Source organism: Candoia aspera, chromosome 2, assembly GCF_035149785.1.
Source record: "Candoia aspera isolate rCanAsp1 chromosome 2, rCanAsp1.hap2, whole genome shotgun sequence".
In the NCBI taxonomy this organism is placed as follows: domain Eukaryota; kingdom Metazoa; phylum Chordata; class Lepidosauria; order Squamata; family Boidae; genus Candoia; species Candoia aspera.
In genome coordinates, this window is record NC_086154.1 from 193855787 (window position 1) to 193874386 (window position 18600).

General features: G+C 40.5%; 1 protein-coding gene across 2 annotated transcripts in view; it reads right to left on the bottom strand.

Annotated features, from left to right (window-relative positions):
- Window positions 1-6924: 6924 nt before the first annotated feature.
- Window positions 6925-18600, bottom strand: part of VLDLR (very low density lipoprotein receptor) — a 28320-nt gene continuing 16644 nt past the window's right edge. Inside the window, exons 6-19 of one of the 2 annotated variants that reach the window (XM_063295091.1) lie at window positions 17395-17517; window positions 16828-16950; window positions 16455-16574; window positions 16249-16374; window positions 15570-15741; window positions 14147-14371; window positions 13363-13481; window positions 12814-12953; window positions 12149-12290; window positions 11158-11307; window positions 10284-10361; window positions 9055-9135; window positions 8477-8646; window positions 6925-7552 (exon numbers count right to left, since the gene is read on the bottom strand). In XM_063295091.1, coding sequence (XP_063151161.1) covers window positions 7517-7552; window positions 8477-8646; window positions 9055-9135; window positions 10284-10361; window positions 11158-11307; window positions 12149-12290; window positions 12814-12953; window positions 13363-13481; window positions 14147-14371; window positions 15570-15741; window positions 16249-16374; window positions 16455-16574; window positions 16828-16950; window positions 17395-17517 — 1805 coding nt within the window. In that variant the 3' untranslated portion in view covers window positions 6925-7516. The remainder of the gene's footprint in view (window positions 7553-8476; window positions 8647-9054; window positions 9136-10283; window positions 10362-11157; window positions 11308-12148; window positions 12291-12813; window positions 12954-13362; window positions 13482-14146; window positions 14372-15569; window positions 15742-16248; window positions 16375-16454; window positions 16575-16827; window positions 16951-17394; window positions 17518-18600) is intronic. The other variant, XM_063295092.1, reaches the window with a different exon arrangement.

Here is an 18600-nt window from a genome sequence, read left to right on the forward strand (position 1 = left end):
CTAGCTGATCTGTGGGTCTTCCCTAATCTCTTTAGTCTGATCCTAAATTGTGCAAGAAGAAGTTCGTGATCTGAACTACAGTCAGCTCCAGGTCTTGTTTTTACTGACTGCACAGATGTCCGCCACCTTTGGCTGCAAAGGATGTAGTCAATCTGATTTTGGTGTTGTCCATCTGGTGAAGTCCATGTATAAAGCCGTCTCTTAGGTTGTTGGAAGAGAGTGTTTGTTATGCAGAGTGAATTGTCTTGGCAAAATTCTATCAGCCTATGTCCTGCTTCGTTTTGTTCTCCCAGGCCATACTTACCTGTAATTCCAGGTGTCATTTGACTGCCCACCTTAGCATTCCAGTCTCCTGTGATGAAAATAACATCTCTTTTAGGTGTGTTGTCCACTAGGTGCTGCAGATCCTCATAGAACTGCTCTACTTCAGCTTCTTCAGCATTTGTGGTTGGGGCGTATATTTGGATCACTATGATGTTAGATGGCTTGCCCTGAATTCGAATTGAGATCATTCTATCGTTTTTTGGATTGTATCCAAGCACTGCTTTAGCCACTTTACTATTAATTATGAAGGCTACTCCATTTCTTCTGTGGTCCTCTTGTCCACAGTAGTAGATCTGGTGGTCATTTGATGTGAAGTGGCCCATTCCAGTCCATTTCAGTTCACTGACGCCAAAAATGTCTATCTTTAATCTTGACATCTCACCAATAACCACATCCAATTTGCCCTGGCTCATAGATCTAACATTCCAGGTTCCAATGGTGTGTTGATCCTTAGAACATCGGATTTGCCATTCACCACCAGCACCGTCGGCTGCTAGCCGTCCTTTCGGCTTTGAGCTAGCTGCGTCATCACGTCTGGGGCTAGTTGAACTCATCCTCTGTTCCTCCCCAGTAGCATTTTGACCATCTTCCGACCTGGGAGTCTCATCTTCCGATGGTATACCGACATATCTCTGGTTGTACTGATCCATTTAGTTTTCATGGCAAGAATACTGGGGTGGGTTGCCATTACCTTCCCCAGGGATCGCATTTAGTCTGACCTCTCTGTCATGACCTTCCCGTCTTGGGTGGCCCTTCACGGTTTAGCTCATGGCATCACTGAGGTGCTCAAGCTCCAGCACCACAACAAGGTAACGATCCTTTGCTGAAGAGGCATTAATGATAAGTCATCCTTAAGCAGCTTTCATTGCCATAGAGGGGTTAATTACATTTTATGTTCCCCCTCTTTCTGTGTTATAACAAAATAGTGCCTTTTTGCTGTAAAGAGAAAATAAAGAAAGCAGTAACTAATGCATTCAATACTTTCATTATTGATTTTCTTTTGCAAAGAGAATAGACTCCAAGTAAGGGGCAATGAAAAAATAAGTAAAGGGGCTATACTGATGAAAAAGCAATGAATATGGCAAAAGGAAGCTTTTAACTAATTAAATAAAAATACTCCTTTAATTGGCCTTTAAAAACATCAACAAGTACTGATGCTGAAATTAATTTTTCAGTAGGGAAAATAGACACAAATCAGGACTGAAACCAGTATCAAAGGAGGGCTTTAAAAAACCTGTAATACAATAAACAACCACATTCAAAAGTCTCCATCAGTAATACCGAAGCATACTTTTTTTTCATACAGGTGTGTCTAGAATTGCACCTTTAAAACAATAGTTTGTTTATTTTTCAAATTTCTATCACTGCCCATCTCTCCCGAAAAGGGGACTCTCTAACTCTGTATCATTAATAGTTATGAGTTATGGGTTGCAGAAATCAAGAACTCTTTGCTATCCTCTAAAGGTGATTTAGATTTTTGTAGCCTAGTTCTGATTGCCCCAGGTTCAAAATGCAGTTGAAATGTCCACAGATAAAAAATGCAAATATCTAATATTGCATTCTCTCAAAACACTGAAATGACCATCCTTAACCATTTTACTTGATTTGGAGCCTGAGAACAAACAGAAGAGACATTATAGGAGCAGATTTTTATTATTTATTTATTTATTAATCAAATTTATCACCGCCCATCTCCCAAAAGCAGATAATAGCAAAATGTGAATTTATAAACCACAGAGCTATAAAAATAGTAAGATGCAGCAATGAAAAATCGTTTTTCTATCAGCATTAACCACAGGCAAAGGGAGTTTCTATTTCTGCATTTAGCTCCCTATAAACGGTGGTGTTATAGAAACTGAGTGTGCGTGAATAGAAGTGAAGAGACACCTGGGGAAGGGGAGGTTATTCAGAAGAGATAAACTCCATTCATTTTTTTCCTCAAACACTTGTGTATGTTAAAATGCTCTCTTTTGGAGCACACTTGTAGTTTTATATTGGAAAGAAAGAATGTTAGATTCTGCAATGTAGAATGCAAGTAGAATTCTCAACGATTGACCTATAATAGCAATGGTGAAAAGAATGCATGGTACTCAGCCATGACTAGAGCAGGAACCCCAATATCATTTCATTGCAATTCACAGACAATAAAAATGCATTGACATAATAGTGGTCTTTCTGACCTTTTGTTGCATCACTGTTTTGTTGAAATGGAATTAGCCACAAACTAACAAATGAGGTACTTTAGGTATTCCAGGACACACTGCTGACTTAAGTACTAATAACAATAATAAACAGATGGTGAGAAAGATGAAAATCCATTTATGCTGCTACACCACACAGAAACATTGTGGCTGTATTTTAATGTTAGGGCAATGATCTGGCTCCCAGCTTTTTAATCTCATGATTTCCTCCCACATTAAATCCAAAATACTCTTAAATCCAGGCGGATGCATTCACTCTCTATAGTGCCCTTTGCTTTGTTCTGTGTACCCCTGTCTGTGACTGTGTTCTGTGAAACCTAAGAGGGCACAGGGTTGAACAAACATTTGTTGAATCTCCAGTGTTAGCTCTGTAACCCTCAAGCTCACTTTCCTTGGGAAGGACCAATGAAACCATCCATCTATGAAACTCCATCTGGATAGTTCTGTGTTGGCAAATGAATTTGCTGCAGGCATATGTTCACCCAGGGAGAATGATCTATACTGTAGCCTTTACTAGGTATCTTGCTCGCTGTTAGTATTTATTCAACTTACACTCAAGGTAGCTAATAATAAGTAATAAAGCACAAACAGTTAAGATTTGATTAAACCCAGTTAACACAAACATTGATTTAAACTAAAAAGCCAGTTAAAGGGGAAGGTCTGGGCTCTCTTCCTGAAAAGGAGAGAGTGGGAGTTGAGCACAACTCCAGAGGGAGCAGATTCCATAACTATATTTATAAAGCTAGCAAATATATCCCCCCCCCCAACACACACGCCTCAGTCCTTGGCTGCTTTGTGGGGTGCCTCATCTATTTGTGGGGTCCCAGCTGAGTGCTGGGAACAGTTAGCTGCTTCTGCACTGCTCTTAGCAACAGAGGAACAAGCATATTGACCAGGAGTGAAGGGGATGAGATTTAAGACTTTCTCCAACCCAGCAATCTCAAAGCAGAACTGGAGAAGACGATTGTGAATGTGTGTGGGTGATGACTCCCTCTACCACTCCTCCAGATCAGAGAAATCGTGGGATTGATCCCTCTCCCCAAACGTTGTCCACTTCTGTATGAAGAGGATGCAGAATTAAGAATCACCATTTCATGGGCTTCTCTAGTACATTATGCATTTTTCTTCCGGCTTCTGATGTTATCCATTTGCTTCCTACTCTCCCATTCCAAATATCTAACTCAAGCAGTTAGAGGAAGATTCCTGATTTTCAGGAATGGTCAACCTGGTCCGGAAAGCCCTGGAATCTTCCAACAATGGATGTCTGTAATTGTAATATAAGGATGACTATTTAAATATATGGATTTAAATTTTACATGAATTACATGCAAATTACTTTGACTGGACCTGCCTACTTTTTATAGCAAGAAGCCCATCATATTGCTCAAAAGCCCAATGCAGCTTTCTGTCCCAAAATGTTTTGTATCCTTGCTTATTAGAAAGCTCAGGTAGGTGTTGAATCTAATTACTGTATTTCAAGGCCCAAAGCACATGCCAGTCACATCCCATGGACTTTGGAAACATGTTTCTTCCTGCAGCATTTTAGGTTGGCTCAAAGATATGTTTTCTAGATCTGGGATAGTGCTTTTGCACACCTGTTTCTATGGGTATAAATTAGAAGGAATCTGTTGATAAAAAGACTACAAACAATCCAGTTTTAATGCAAGTAATATGTTTCTGTAAGGCACAGAGAATTTCAGTATAATGCTGCACTTTAGAATACTTCCAGCAATTTTTATTTTGGCCAACTGATGCAGGGTTGGACCTGGTGAATACTTGGATGGGAGAGCTGTAGGCTGAAAAAAAAATTCTGAAAGAAGTAAACTTCCACTGTTGACAAAGAAAACTAGATGAGTCCATGCATTCAAAGGAGTTAAACTGGATTTGAGGGAGTCTTTACTTTTACGTACCTCACCATTACTGGTTACTCTTTCAGCAGAGTGAACACCAATACCAGGTGACTGAAAGCTAGCAGCAAAGCGCCCTTATTTCCTGACAGAATAAGAACTTGCCCTATAATCCTGAGCTATGAATGGATGGCAAGAGAGGGCTTTGAAGGCTAAGAATATTGTGCTTACCAACCATCATGGAAGTATATATCCATAACACAGATTATCCCTTTTATGTTCCTATACAGCAAGTTTTAACATCTCTTTCTAAAGGCAGGTTTTGTAGGCTCCAAATGTCACCTTTATAGCCAGGTAAATATGACAATAGCAGTTCTGTAGGTTTACCTGTACAAATGCCCCATTCATGAAGGAATTGGCAGGGGCACCTGGTTCTTAAAAGCAAAAAGGAAATCATTGCCCAGGACCAACAAATCCTTGAGAACTGCTTATGTTCCCAACACTTCTTTTCTCATTCAGCCGTAGCCACTTAATAGCTGAACTCAGCCAAGGAGAAAACCAGAGTGAAAAAAGCAGCAAGGAGTCATCTGTACCCTCTCACCTGTCTTGTGTTCTTCAGATTAGCCTCCTGAGCTGGCAAATCTACCTCCCACCTGGCTGTTCCTGCGGTTAGATGCTGGGCAAGGGTGGCCTGAATTCCGTCATGCACTCGTGTTAATGCCACGCAACATTTGGGAAGACAATTCAAGAATTCAAGCTACAGGGAAGGTCAGCCATATATCATCTGATTCACAACACTGGAATGTTTTGCCCTCCCAAAACACTTTTGATTTTTTTCATAGGCTAAAGCCCGACTAAATAAACCTGCGCTCGCTTCAATTACGGGTGTAAAACGAAAACCAGAGATTTCATTTGAATTAAAACACTGCAGTTTACCAAGGCAGACTTCACTGTGGAATAGCTACCTAGGCACTTTATATTTATCCATACTGAGAGTAACTACTCAATATTTTTGTGAACTAGGGATCCACATTATCCGCTCTAAAAATTAAGGGAAGGTTAAATACCTGTTAATTGGCTCAAAAGTGACCCAACTACCTGAGGAGGAAATAGGTTCAACGTACTCAGGGAATTCCACAGGTACAGTATTTTCCAGTGTAAGTTTTATAAATGAAAAATGCTCAGTAAAAAAAAAAAAGGTAAGAAGCCGTGAGCCCAGAGCAGAGGCTTGCAACCTGAATCCCAAACCACCCCTAGTCTGAAGAGCCTTGGATAAGCCCCAAGGTAGAAATCCTTACAAGTTTTTATCAAATTATAGATTTTATTGCAACTGAAGAACATTATAAACGTATGATTGGAGAATAATAAGATTGCCTATTTTAAATTTTAATTAAACATAAATGAAAGGAAATCAAAATTTATTTTTGTCCTGGGTTATGGTTAGATTTTGGAATGCTGCTCCACAACACACCATCAAAGGAGGAAGAAAAAGCCCTGGAAAGGATATGCAGACCTGGCTTACGGACTATGGGCACCAGCAACCAAGTCCAGCAAGCAAAGTGCAGAGCGCTCTTCAATGGTCTCGCTATTGGCCATTTGGATGGATCTGCCGGTAATTGCCCTTCAGCAGCACCCCCCGAGCCAGTCCCCATTCTGATGTCCACCAGATGCAGTTGCCACCAGTTGTCAGCATGGGACTGTTAGAATGGCTGAAGATCTAGAAAGCGCCAGGTTTGAGAAACAAACTAATTTGAATGTTTGTCAACAGCTTTCTCTCCCCTGCCCACACTTAAACCAATTTATATAAGCATCTGTATAATTTTGCACAATTTCCCAGGATTAACCCCAAACTAATTTGGCTATAAAATACTTATACCATAGCAGGGAAAATAAAATGATTTCTGTCTCTTTTCTACTATCAAGTACCTTATCTTTCCACCTGTTCTGAGCAAGTTAAATCTGTTCATACTGCAGTATTTTATTACAAGAGCTGCTTGCTCTCAGTTATGCTCTTTGTAACTTCATGTAAAAAAACATTAACTGGGCTCAAGCACTCAATGTTTGGTTGTTTGTTTGCCCGCCCTCTGGAAGCATTGTGAGTTTCCTGCTAAGGTTTCCACAAAACATCCTGTAAGTGAATTGTTTTGTGTTAATCTGCCAAAAGGGTTAGCAGGCAGACAACACATACATTAAAAGTCTTCGCATCCTCGAAGTAGCAGAACGTCTTGGCATTTGAAGACAAAGGCAACAGTAGGCAGCCCCCAATGAGCACCTTAAAAACAATGAGATTACTGAAGTTGAATTGCAAGATTTCAAGTGCCCAACTGTTCTCATTATAAATAAGGTTTGGTGATTGGTACACTGGATTACAGTGACATGGAGGCCATTTCTTTCTTTTAGAAGTTAGATATATCTACTCCCTGACTTTTAGGTATCATATCTGAGCCCTCTATGGGAATGGAGTTTAATTCTGCTTTGTTGTTTAGATCTGTTCAAAAGAAGTTCCATCCACGTGCCAAGTGGTCTTAAAAGAAGAATGAGTCAAGTCGTGAACAGAGATTTGCTTCTTTCATTTCAGTGTCGAAATTTACAGTGATTTCTGATACAGAGCAGTTGTCCTCTGCACACCCCTGTAGGTGGTTCAGGGAGGACAAATTCACAATTCATACAAAAGTTAGTTTACAAATTTTTGGCAATTATTCTGAGTAACCCGTTTTCTCCTATTGCCATTTTCCAACCATTGAAAAAAAATTATACAATAATTTACATTGAAATGTTATTCCAAAGTGCTTAATAAACTATTCCACCCCCCTCGGATGATTTACAAATGGGCCTGTACAATTATTTACAGCTAGTACTTCTGAAGCACTTCTTACTATAATATGGCTTCTTGAAAAGTGCTTTATACATAGCCAGTGGTGGGAATACTTATTTTATTCAAGGGTTACAGGTAACTAATAGCTATCAAAAGCTGAGAGTGAACACAGATCTTTACAACTTTGTATGAAAGTGTGGTTTTTGTGAACTTGTTCCACCTGTGCCTTCATTCTTCAAGGATCTCTTCAGCCACTGTCTGGCTACCATGCAAAAGTGTAGAATGCAAGTGTAGAATGCAAGTGTAGACTAGAGGGCGATTGGCAAGATTCATGATAAATCATCCTCTGTGCTTACAACTGATATCTGTGTAGAGAAAAAAAAAGTTTGTTATATCCCAGATTAATCCACCTGTATTTAGCGATCAGCTGTTTGTTGGCAAGGGTAACCTGCAGCCCTGAGACCACCTTCTAGGCTGACCACTACATTTCAGTAATGCACCATCCCTCCATTTTAAGACAAATAGCACATAAAAATTGCACTCTAAACCCAACTGTAGCTTAACAATTTTTTAAAGTGAATATACTATCCAGTGCTGCAACATATCCACAGGGGGGAAAAAAATCCTACCCAGAACAGCATGTTCTGCTCACTTTCTTCCAAATGTAAAATGTGGCCTGTGTCACCAGGAGTCTCTCCCCCACCCCCACACGATATAAACACAAACTTGTATGTGCCATCAGTATTTCTTGATACATACACCACGTACGTCTTTTTACTTTTTCAACCAAGGAGTGGAGCTGAGCAAATAGCTGCTCAAGCTTGAAATCTGATAGTTTTACATCAAGCTGCCCTTTTTAAGCTGCAAACATGTAAATCAGACATGTTAGTTATGTGCCCTAAAGCTTTCAACTGAAGAATAATTCCGTGCAGCAGCTAGTTGGGATTTTGAGACTTATTGGCTGATTATGTACCATCAAGTCAGTGTTGAATCTTAGTGACCACATAGACAGATTTTCTCCATGACAATCTGTCCCTAACCTGGTCCTTCAGGTCTTCTGAGAGATTTAACCAGGTGGCTAATCTTTAAGGTCCATATCCTGGAATAAAGACAGACTATGATAGTTGTTGGGATTCCAATCAGATGCCTTAGGATGTGTGAAAAGTTGTACAACCTTTCATGATTTTCAAAAAACTATTCTTTAAATTTTGGGTATCAAGTAGAATCACTTACTTTAGTTCTATCAGTGACTTTTGGAAAGTAAAAGAAGCCAACAGGAGTCTACTTACTGCTGGATATGTATGCCCAACTGTGCTGCTGTGTCTTCCAATATCTATAGAGAGATCTTCCTCTGTGGTTTTCAGGTACACCGGGTTGTCAAAGTTCATGCTTTTCATGTTCTTCTGTTGCCAGTTGCGCCACATGAAGTAGCCTCCTGCTGCTGCTGTGACTAATAGTACTGCGAGAAATTGTGAGATTTTTAAAATTCAGCTAGAATGCCCTAATTGACCTTATGCAGTCTTGTGCACTAAGAGTTCATTGCTTGCATTATACCTTTTCCTCCAGAATCTCATGGTGACCTCTCCTTCCATCTTGTTTCTTCACAATAATCATGTGAGGCAAATTAGGCTGAGAAACAGAAGTGAGGGGGAGACTATCCGTTGAGCTTTACTATCAAGTCAGGATCTAAATTCATCTTCCAGTGCCATTCAGGCTCCCTGGCCACTATGCCCTTCCTGCTGCCTCTAGCCATTTCTTTTTTCCAAAATAATTTTATATCTCAAAGGAAAAAACAGTGGAGGTGTGAAAGAAGACCATGCTGAAAATGTTGCTTTATCCTGACTTCAGGGCACTACCTCATACTTACATATAGGAAGAATAGCCCATGCTGCTGAAGAACTTCTGGAGGAAGCCAGCTCTTCTGATAGTGGACTGCTCTGATTTTGACCTAAGGAGAGAAAATTACAATGTGTTTACAATGTACTATTTACAATATATTTATCATCATGGATAGCCTGAGCAAGGTTGCTATCTAGAACACAACATTGCCCAGTAAAGAATCTACATAATTCAGGAAGTGGCTTGAATTTATATCAGCTGTTTATCAATAGTTTCTGCTCAGTTCACAATCACTCCATTATCTGTTCTAAAATATTTAAATACTCTTCTGACATGACCACCTTGCTTGCTATAACCAGAACAGATTGGACCAATAGACCAAAAGAGATGGATGACTGTTGCAGGATATCTAAGATCCACACAATGAGCATCAACAAATACTGTTGAACAGAACTGAAAACCCAGACAAGATCAGAGATTCTAGTCCCAGCAGTAAGGAATGAGCCTCTGACATGACTGTAGAATCATCTTAAGGCTTACATTTGCACTCTGGGAGTATTTCTGGACCCAGCCTTATGTTTGGATTGTCAGAACCTGGAGTGTCCACGTAGCTACTGGATGATTTGCTGAATGCTTGAGGCCTTCTAGCAGCTCTACCTGAACTGAGTACAGGTAATTAAGCAGCTTCATTGCTTATTTGTTTCAGGGTTTAAGTTGATTTTTGACTTTTAAATCTGAAGGATCAAATACTTAAGACCAAAAAGCTGCCAACACTTTACAAAAATATAGCAAGCACTGCTCCATGTCCCACTGCGGCAGGAAATCTAGCTAGATGTGACTCTGCTGCTATTTGAACTCATGCTCAAGTCAGTCTGCTTTAGTTAAAAGACTGCTCACTGACTCACAGCTAGGGCCTCTTTCTGCAGGAGCCTGATACTTAATTTTTCCTCCTGCTTTTCGTTCCTTTTTGATTGCTAAAACGGTCTCTTAACTAGCTGCTTTGAATATTTTACCCAGGCAGTTAAGAGCACTGCAAACAAGGCACAAGGTACAACTTTACCAAATGTCTGGCTAGGCATTCTTTAAGAACTTAAGTGCTTTGCCAAATCAAGCCAAGTCAGTCTAGCTCCACATTCCTTGAAATAATTCCAGCAAGACAGACAGTTGCTCGTTCCTGTTTCCGAGGTCAAAGCTCTGTCTTAATTTATCCTGCTTCACCACCAACACGTTTGAGCTGCCTTGGATCAGGACCAATACCTCCAGAAAGTGGTCCAGGTGGTTTGTCTGTTCTGCTGCTCTCTTTTGTCTCAGTGAAAGCCACAGCAGTTCCTGTACCTGAAATTACAGATCAGTAACTTTGAAGCTCACATTGGCTTTTTTCTTTTTTTTTGTGGAAGTGGACTACCCACAGCAGATGAGTATGGTCATGCAGGCCTAGTTAATCCAGCCCTGAACAATGTTAGATTTATTGTGCTATGAAGGTGTAGCCAACAGGCAAGGATATCATTAGGTCAGCTATCATAATGCTAGGAGCCACTTCATAGCTAGTTTGGTATTCGAGTCATCATATGCATTGTGGAAAACAAAGCAAGGATTGCAGTTTGAGTTCAACAAAATGGAAAGGTCCACTCAGTCGAGAGTTACCACAGGCTTGTCTGGATCAAGCTGCAAGTCTATCACCACCAGTACACAAAACAGTGCCACTTAGCATGCCATAGCTGGCTTATATATTATTGTGCTTTTATATTCAAATCAGAATACCATCTGGAATTATGCAATCCAAGACTATGGATTAGTATTTATGTAGAATTTGATTATTCAGAGCATCTTGCCTCTCTCTAGATTAGAACTGCATTGTTCCCAATAGGAGTTTGAGGCAAGGAGCTGGCGGGCTCATGGCAGAGAAGAAGCGTTCTACGGTTTGTATCCATGTACATCATTGCTGATAATTAAATCAGGTTGATGTTCAGGTTTAATGTGTTACACAGCATGCAGTATCCATGAGAACGGAGAAGCCAGGCAGTCAGGATGCTGTTTAATGGCCAAACTTAATACATGAGCAAGAGTGGCACGCATGAGATGACAGAGCGTGAGGGCTTCCAGAACGCCTGCAAAGAGTCCAAGGCTGTACCTCTGCATTTCAAGCCATTGTCTTGCAGTGCATCTCCATCAGGACACGTGCAAGTGTACTTTGGGGAACGGCTGTTTATCTGGGGGGCAGGCAGGCAAAGGTGTTCACAGCCTCCGTTTGTCATATTCTCTTCTTCACACCAGTTTTTCCCTGTGGGTAGAAGTTTTCAAGCACAGGTCACCTAGAATTGAAAACTAGATTTCTAATAAAGCAGTGAAGGCTGTGGCCTATTTACTATTTGAAACCATTACAACATCGTACTTGGCTTTCCACTTTAGATCAGGTACTGAAGGCACTTCAAAGAATGGAGTACCTCCCCCCCACTCCCCAGGACATCCACTGCTCAAGATAGAGCTGCCCCATCTCTGTGTCATAAAGGCCCTATTTCTCTTTTTGATACTAGGCAGCATTTGCAAGGCACTTTGCAGAAACTATACGAAGTCAAAAATACAGGTAGTCCTCACATCATGACTGTTTGTTTAACAACGGTCCAAAGTTAGGACGGTCTCGGGAAAAGTGCTTTATGACCTGTACTTAAACTTACGACTGTTGCAAACCATCACACCACCCCCACAGTCACGTGATCGCAATTTGGGCACTTGGCAGCTGGCTCGCATTTACAACCAGTGGCAGCATTCTGCGGTCACGCAATCGCGATTTACAACCTTTTGCCGGTTTCCAGCAAAAAACGTCAATTGGGGAAGCTGAATTCACTTAACAATCACAGTGATTCACTTGACGACCATTGTAAAAACGGTCGTAAAATTGGATCCTGTCACATGGTGACTTACTTAATGACCACACCACTTAACAACCGATTTCTCAGTCCCTATTGTGGTTAAGTGACAACTACCTTGACAGATTGAAACAGTCCAAGAAATTAGCTCTTCTTCAGGGACAGCCTGAGCAATACTGGCCTTTCTTCCCACCTGTACCTTGAGAACTCAAGAGTTTTCACTTGGAGTCTTACTACTTACACCACTGCTATTACCTGACTGTTGAACAAGTTCATGATATACAATGATGTCTCGAGCATCATACAGATTGTTTACTACTGTTTGCAGCTCAGATCCTGTAAATTTATTGGCGCTGTACACCGCTTCATTTTCCCAATCTGTCCAGTAAACAGTGTCCTAGGAAGAAAACAGTGATTATTTCAAACTGCAGGATTATTTCTTAACTTACTAGAGTACTGGAATGTACACTAAGGAGCATGCACTTCATCACTAAGACTTACAGGTTCAAAAGAAAGCGCTTCCTGATGAGCTTACCTTTCTTCCTCCTCCAGCTTACACATTTGCAACCGTTTTGAGACCAGGAGCATATTTTGTCTCCCCAACCAGCCTCTAAGGCTGGCAGGAGATATGGCAGTAACATTACAAGAGGAGACAGGACAGAAGGTTATCATTTGGGGGGTGGGTGTCAAAAGGAAAATAGCTATACCAAGCTTAGCTTCTCCAACTTATTTTTCTTGGGGTTCTTATGTAAAAAAAATAAAGACTATGATGCCAGAATTTTGCATGTGTCCATTAAATTTTAGCAATGCAATCTCCCCATTCCCCCAAAAGAACTGGTGGCAGCTGATGGATAGCTCACCTCTGTCATATTATCCTGCAACCTCTCAAAATACATGTCTGCAAGTCTTTTGATTCTTACCTCAAATATTGTCAAACTAAGAGGATGAGCAAGAAATTCAAGGGATGCAAACACAATCCTGCGGTCTTGCCCATTCATATCCACACTGGAAAGCTTATGCAGTTTGGAGTCAACCCAGTAAACACGATTTTTTACACGATCTAAACAAAAACACACTTCAGTACTTAGGCCAGAACCATGCTTTAACAAGAACTTCCCTATTTTCTTCAACTCTTTTTAAACCTGGATGTCTAGGGAAGCTTTGAAGTAGCATCCTTGACTACACGATGGGTAGATAAAGGCCATGACAAACAGTGATTGAAAGAACTCTTATCACTGCCAGAAGCTGACAGGCATGGCCATCCAGAGGCCAAGATAAGGTATGTCAGTGCCACCAAACTAGGTATTGGCTTGATTTTGGGTGGGGAGGAAAGAGAATATTTTAACATGGTATTTCAATACAGAAGGTCACTTGCCTTCAACCCCTAATGTACTAGTCTAATTTAACCAGTAACTCCAAGAATTCCTTAAGAAAGGAATTCCAACGTGGTATGAATAACATTAATATACCTAGTGCAATCCCATTGGGCCTCTCAATATCTGTTGTCACAAGTTGCTGCCTGTCAAGTCCATTCATCCCTGCTTTCTCAATTTTGGCTGGTTCACCCCAATCAGACCAATACATGAAGCTGTAAGAGAAACCAGGTAAGAGCTGTCATCAGTCCACTCTTGTGAGACAGTCATTTTACTTCTACTCTCTCCTTTTAAACATGTTTCTTCTTCTGTTGTATGTCCGACCTTAAATCTGGGCTACCTTGCCAGAATAATGGACCTCCCCCTCCAATATATTATTTGTCCTTGGGGCATAAAGTACCACTTATACAATCCGATTGACAAGGTTCACTTCTCTTAGAGCTTTCTATTGTGTCCGTGCATTGTTTTATGTTCTGAAGAAGTACAGTGCTTTCTCAGCAGCCCAGCTATTAATAGGGATGCTCAAGTAAGATGTGTAGACATCACTGGCAAATATCTAATATTACAAACTAGCAATTCTTGCTATGCCACCTCCTGCTATGCCTTTGTCAACACTGCTGCTGGTGTTAGCACAGCTGTGAAAGAGATTCTGAAGTGAAATTACAATCACTTTAGGATTTCTTCTGAGCTACATGGACCCTTCCCAAAAGACCCTCAATTATCACCCCTCAAATTATGTGATTTAAGGCTCCCACGAATGCAAGTGCTGATTTAATTTCAGGGGGCATCTCTGTGCAGGACAGTCTTACTAGAGAGGCTTGAAGTTACTCAGAATTAATGCTCAGATACTTCCATATCAAGGGTGTAAATATGAGCTTACCCAGAAAGTGGATCCACAGCCACACATGCTGGCTCCCTTAAGTCAGTGTTAAATAAGACTTTCCTTTTAGTGCCATCAAGGCTAGCCACTGAAATGGACTTCAGGGAGGAATCAGTCCAATAAATGTTCTTGTAAATCCAATCAACAGCAATTCCTGCAGGACTTGGTACGTTGCCTACAATCCGGCGATGCCGTACTGGTTTGTTACTAGAAGTAATTGAGGCACTAGGGAGAAACATTTCATTAAATGCAGTCTCCAGGGAATGCAGAATCCTATATTTAAGCATACAGCAAAGGCACAAAAAACAGGTCATGTCTGGTTCTAAGTTAATCCTGGATCTGACTCGCCTAGAAGTCTAGCTTCAGCTACTGTTCAATTTTCTCCTACCTTTCTCCTCTTATTTTTTTTACCACCAAGACTGCTCCCTACGAAATTCAGCTAGTTGTGTTCAACAAGACTTTTTAGGATAATTTCTGTCAGGAATACAGTTGGCACTGAGCTCCTAAGGCCCTTCCAAAGTTTACGTAGACAATTATTAGAGCAGTTCTCCTAGATCAGCGTAAAAAGCTCTTCGAACAGAACAGCAGTTGAAACAAGGCAGCGTTACATTTTGTTAATTTTTATTTTAGTGACGGCTGGTTAAACTGACAGCCATTTTGAAGCTGGGTACAAAGCAAGATTCCAGAACAATGCAACAAGAACACTGTGGGTGTCTGTATTTAGATCAACCGGACTGCTAGCAGCTAAGAGCCAATCATGTCATTTTCCAGAGAGCTATTTAGATCATGCCTTACAGTAGCAGCTGCCTTCACTCTACTGCCAAGAAGAAATGTAAAGTGTCACTCTCTCTGCTTGGAACTCTAAAAACCAGAGCTATAAATGAGCTACACAGCCTACTTCAGACTAGTGACCAGCCTAGGTGCAGATTAGATGCTGTACAGTGTCTCTAAGCAAAGCCATATATCTTTAAGCAGGGGCAGGAAGCCCTTTTCATTTGGGGACTGGTCTGTATAAAGACAGACATTCCAAGGCAAACAAGGCACAGCAGTGAGGGTGGAAGAGGGAAGCGTCAATATATTTAGTCCTTTTCTTTTTAATTGTGAGAGGGGCTTTGGCTTTCTCCCTCTGCTCAAAATAGGCATATTAAGCTATTGGAAGTTTGATGTGCTTACTTTTGTGTATGTTATTCCCTTTAAGAAGGAACAGTTTGCTGCAAAGACTGAACATTTGTTGCTAAATTTCAGTGGCCTGATCTTGGGGAGGTCCAAGGGTTATCCAAGGGGAACAAGAAGGTTGTGTGTTAACCATGAATCAGAAGCACTTTTATCTTAAGGGGCTGAACCTCACTGACTGCTTTTTAAGATATGGCAGGTATGTTAAGCTTTTACCCTCACACAGAAACAGCTTACATAGTCGGTTTACCTGAGGATTGCATTTGGCCCAACATCAGCCCAAAAGATTGTATGCTCGGCCACATCGGCATCCAGAGCAACAACATTTCTCAGGTCTCCTATTAGCTGCGTATAGTCCTGCCTTTCGAGGGCAAACTGCCTGATGTTCCAGCGATTAGTAAAAAGCAGACTTGGTTCTCCTCCTGCAAGAGCAGATTTGTATAAAGCTATCAACAAATAGCTAGTATAAAAACTTAAAGCCAGTTGCTGAAGAAACAGCTCTTCCCATAGCTCTTGGAAGAAAGTCAACGGCCTTATCCGGGGTTGGCTTGTTGCTATTGCTGTTAGTTGCCGTTGAGTCATTTATGACTCATGGCGACCCTATGTAAATTATAACAGAACGAAATGCTGTTGGCTTAGCCATCCACATATACAGCTACCCATACCGGAAGTGCTTATTTCAAGAATCCAAATCCTAGCTGATAAAGCTTCAGAGACAGTCACAAATGCAAGATTAACATGTTAGCCCAGATGGGACTCACATCTGACCATGCTAGCTGGGAATTCTAGAGTTGTAATTCCAATACATCTGGAGCCATACCTGATTGGGCAAGGCTGCTACAGCATTTCTCAGTCTGAGAGGTGTTGGTCATGGCTTTCTAACAACCTGTGACAGAAATTGAGTTGGATATTTGCTTCAAGTCACTTACCAATCGCTTTGCATACTCCTGTTTGTGGATCCATTCGGTAGCCACGGCTACATTCACATTTATAGCCCAGTTTGGTATTAATGCAAATCTGACTGCAGATACCTGGATTCTGGCATTCATCAATGTCTAGGGGAAAAAAGACACAGCTGCATCCTAATATGAACAAAGGGTAACTTCAGAAATGTTGTCTTCTGCAGGATTTTTACCTCCACATGTTTTTCTGTCTATCAACTCGAAGCCAGCTGGACAATCACATTCATAACTTAAAACCAGATCTCTGCAGATGTGAGAGCAGCCACCATTGTTCACCAAACATTCATTTATATCTGGAAAGGAGAAGAACTAGTAATACCATTCAAGTCTTAGATTTGTTATTTATTTGGAAGAATCAGTGATGCATGTTTTTCAAGAGGGGGAAACTGTACAGCTGTTTGCAATGGAAGAACTTCTGGATTAGAATGTGACCTAAGTAGGTAGACAGTAGGTGCTGCCTCATTCCTTGGGATGAGAAATAGTTTCACTAGTGACAGCCAGATGAAAACATTATTACTTAGTTGGTTTTCTTAAACTACAACTTACTGCATTCTTCAAGAGGCTCATCACTCCAGTCCCTGCAGTCCTGTTTCTGGTTGCACACTTTGCTGAAATCTATGCACTCACCACTACCACACAAGAATTTTCCCGGTCCAGTGCACTGATTAACTGGAGGATGGAAAGAGAAAGCCACAATTAAATAAATGGCTCTATGCCCAGTTTACTGTCTCCTTGTTGTGCAACTGAGCTACTTGTCAGTTTCAGGGAATCAGTACTAATTAATGGTAAGTCAGGAAAGTTGTAACTCTGAGCAGTAATAATATACAAGCCCCAAAGGGCATGTCCCAGGAAGCAAACCTCTGATGGGAATCACCACGAGATTCTCTACAACAGGGTTCCTCAACCTTGGCAACTTTATGATGCGTAGACTTCGACTCCCAGAATTCCCCAGCCAGCAATGCTGGCTGGGGAATTCTGGGAGTCGAAGTCCATGCATCTTAAAGTTGCCAAGGTTGAGGAACACTGCTCTAGGACACAGCACAAGGAATACGGTTTCTACATATTCAGGTCACATGCTCCCATCTGCATAGCCTTAAAGTCCTAATTGCTTACCAGCACGACAGTTCACTTCATCAGTGCCATCTATGCAATCTCTTACACCATTACACTGTCTGGTCCCATGAATACAGTTGCCATCCTCACATCTGAACTGGTCAGGTCTGCATGTCCGAGAAGCTGCGTGCAGGAGATACTGTTTTAAGGACCACACTTACAACAAGTAAGTATTGATGATCAGCTCTTCATGTCAATATTTTTAACTGAGACCATTCATTAGAAAGTTAAATGATGTCTTATGGGTACAAACTGGGCTAGTATGGTATTCCTTAGATTAGGGTGGCATTTATGTCTGACAGTTAAGAAATTCATCTCTATTATTTCAAGTACTAATTTAAAGTGTTCAACATTCTTTAGAACCTTGGAAATGGTGTAAACAACAATTCCTGGCTCTTTATCTCCTTTTCCCAGGCCTTGATTTTTGAGTACAAGGATAAATACATTCACTACACATAATGGGAAGCAGAATTAGAGACCGGCCAAGAGATGAAAATCTTGTTACTACTAAATATACTTTGCAAAAAGAATGATTATCAATACCAGCTGAGTTCCAAATAAGTTAAGTTCAGTCATTGCTTTGTAAAATATCTATTTCTCATCAATTCAGACCACTAAGAAAATTTGAAGAATGGTATATTTCTACTTCATTTACTAGGAAAGGAACCTTTCATAAAACTAATCATTATTCTAGAGAAATACAAAATATAAGCAGAACACAAAGATACACATGTTGTATATATTTTCTTTTAGCTACCCCCCCACCCCCATGATACAACTATAACGTTTTGATTGATAAACAGTCAAACTCCAAAATTTTGGTATATAATTTAACATCACATTAACATCTTTAACCTTTAAAAGTTCTCCCATAAATCTACTTTATACATTAAAACAAAGGAATCTTATCACCATTATAGAACACTTTTATATGGTGCTTGAAAGTTTTAAAAACTCTTGGAAGATGATTTAGGATTTGAATGTGATGGATCTCATCGGAATTCTATGGCACAGAATTCATTTTAAATGTCTTCTGATCATCAGAACTGATTATGGAGATTACTAATAGGCAACACTCCACCCCCTGAAATTATACAACATTAATTGTAGTATTTCCAGATAGCATGAACCAAATGGCAAGCAAATTGCCATATTTTGCCATCTTTCATGATAATGCCAAATTATCCAATTCTTTTTATTTATTTT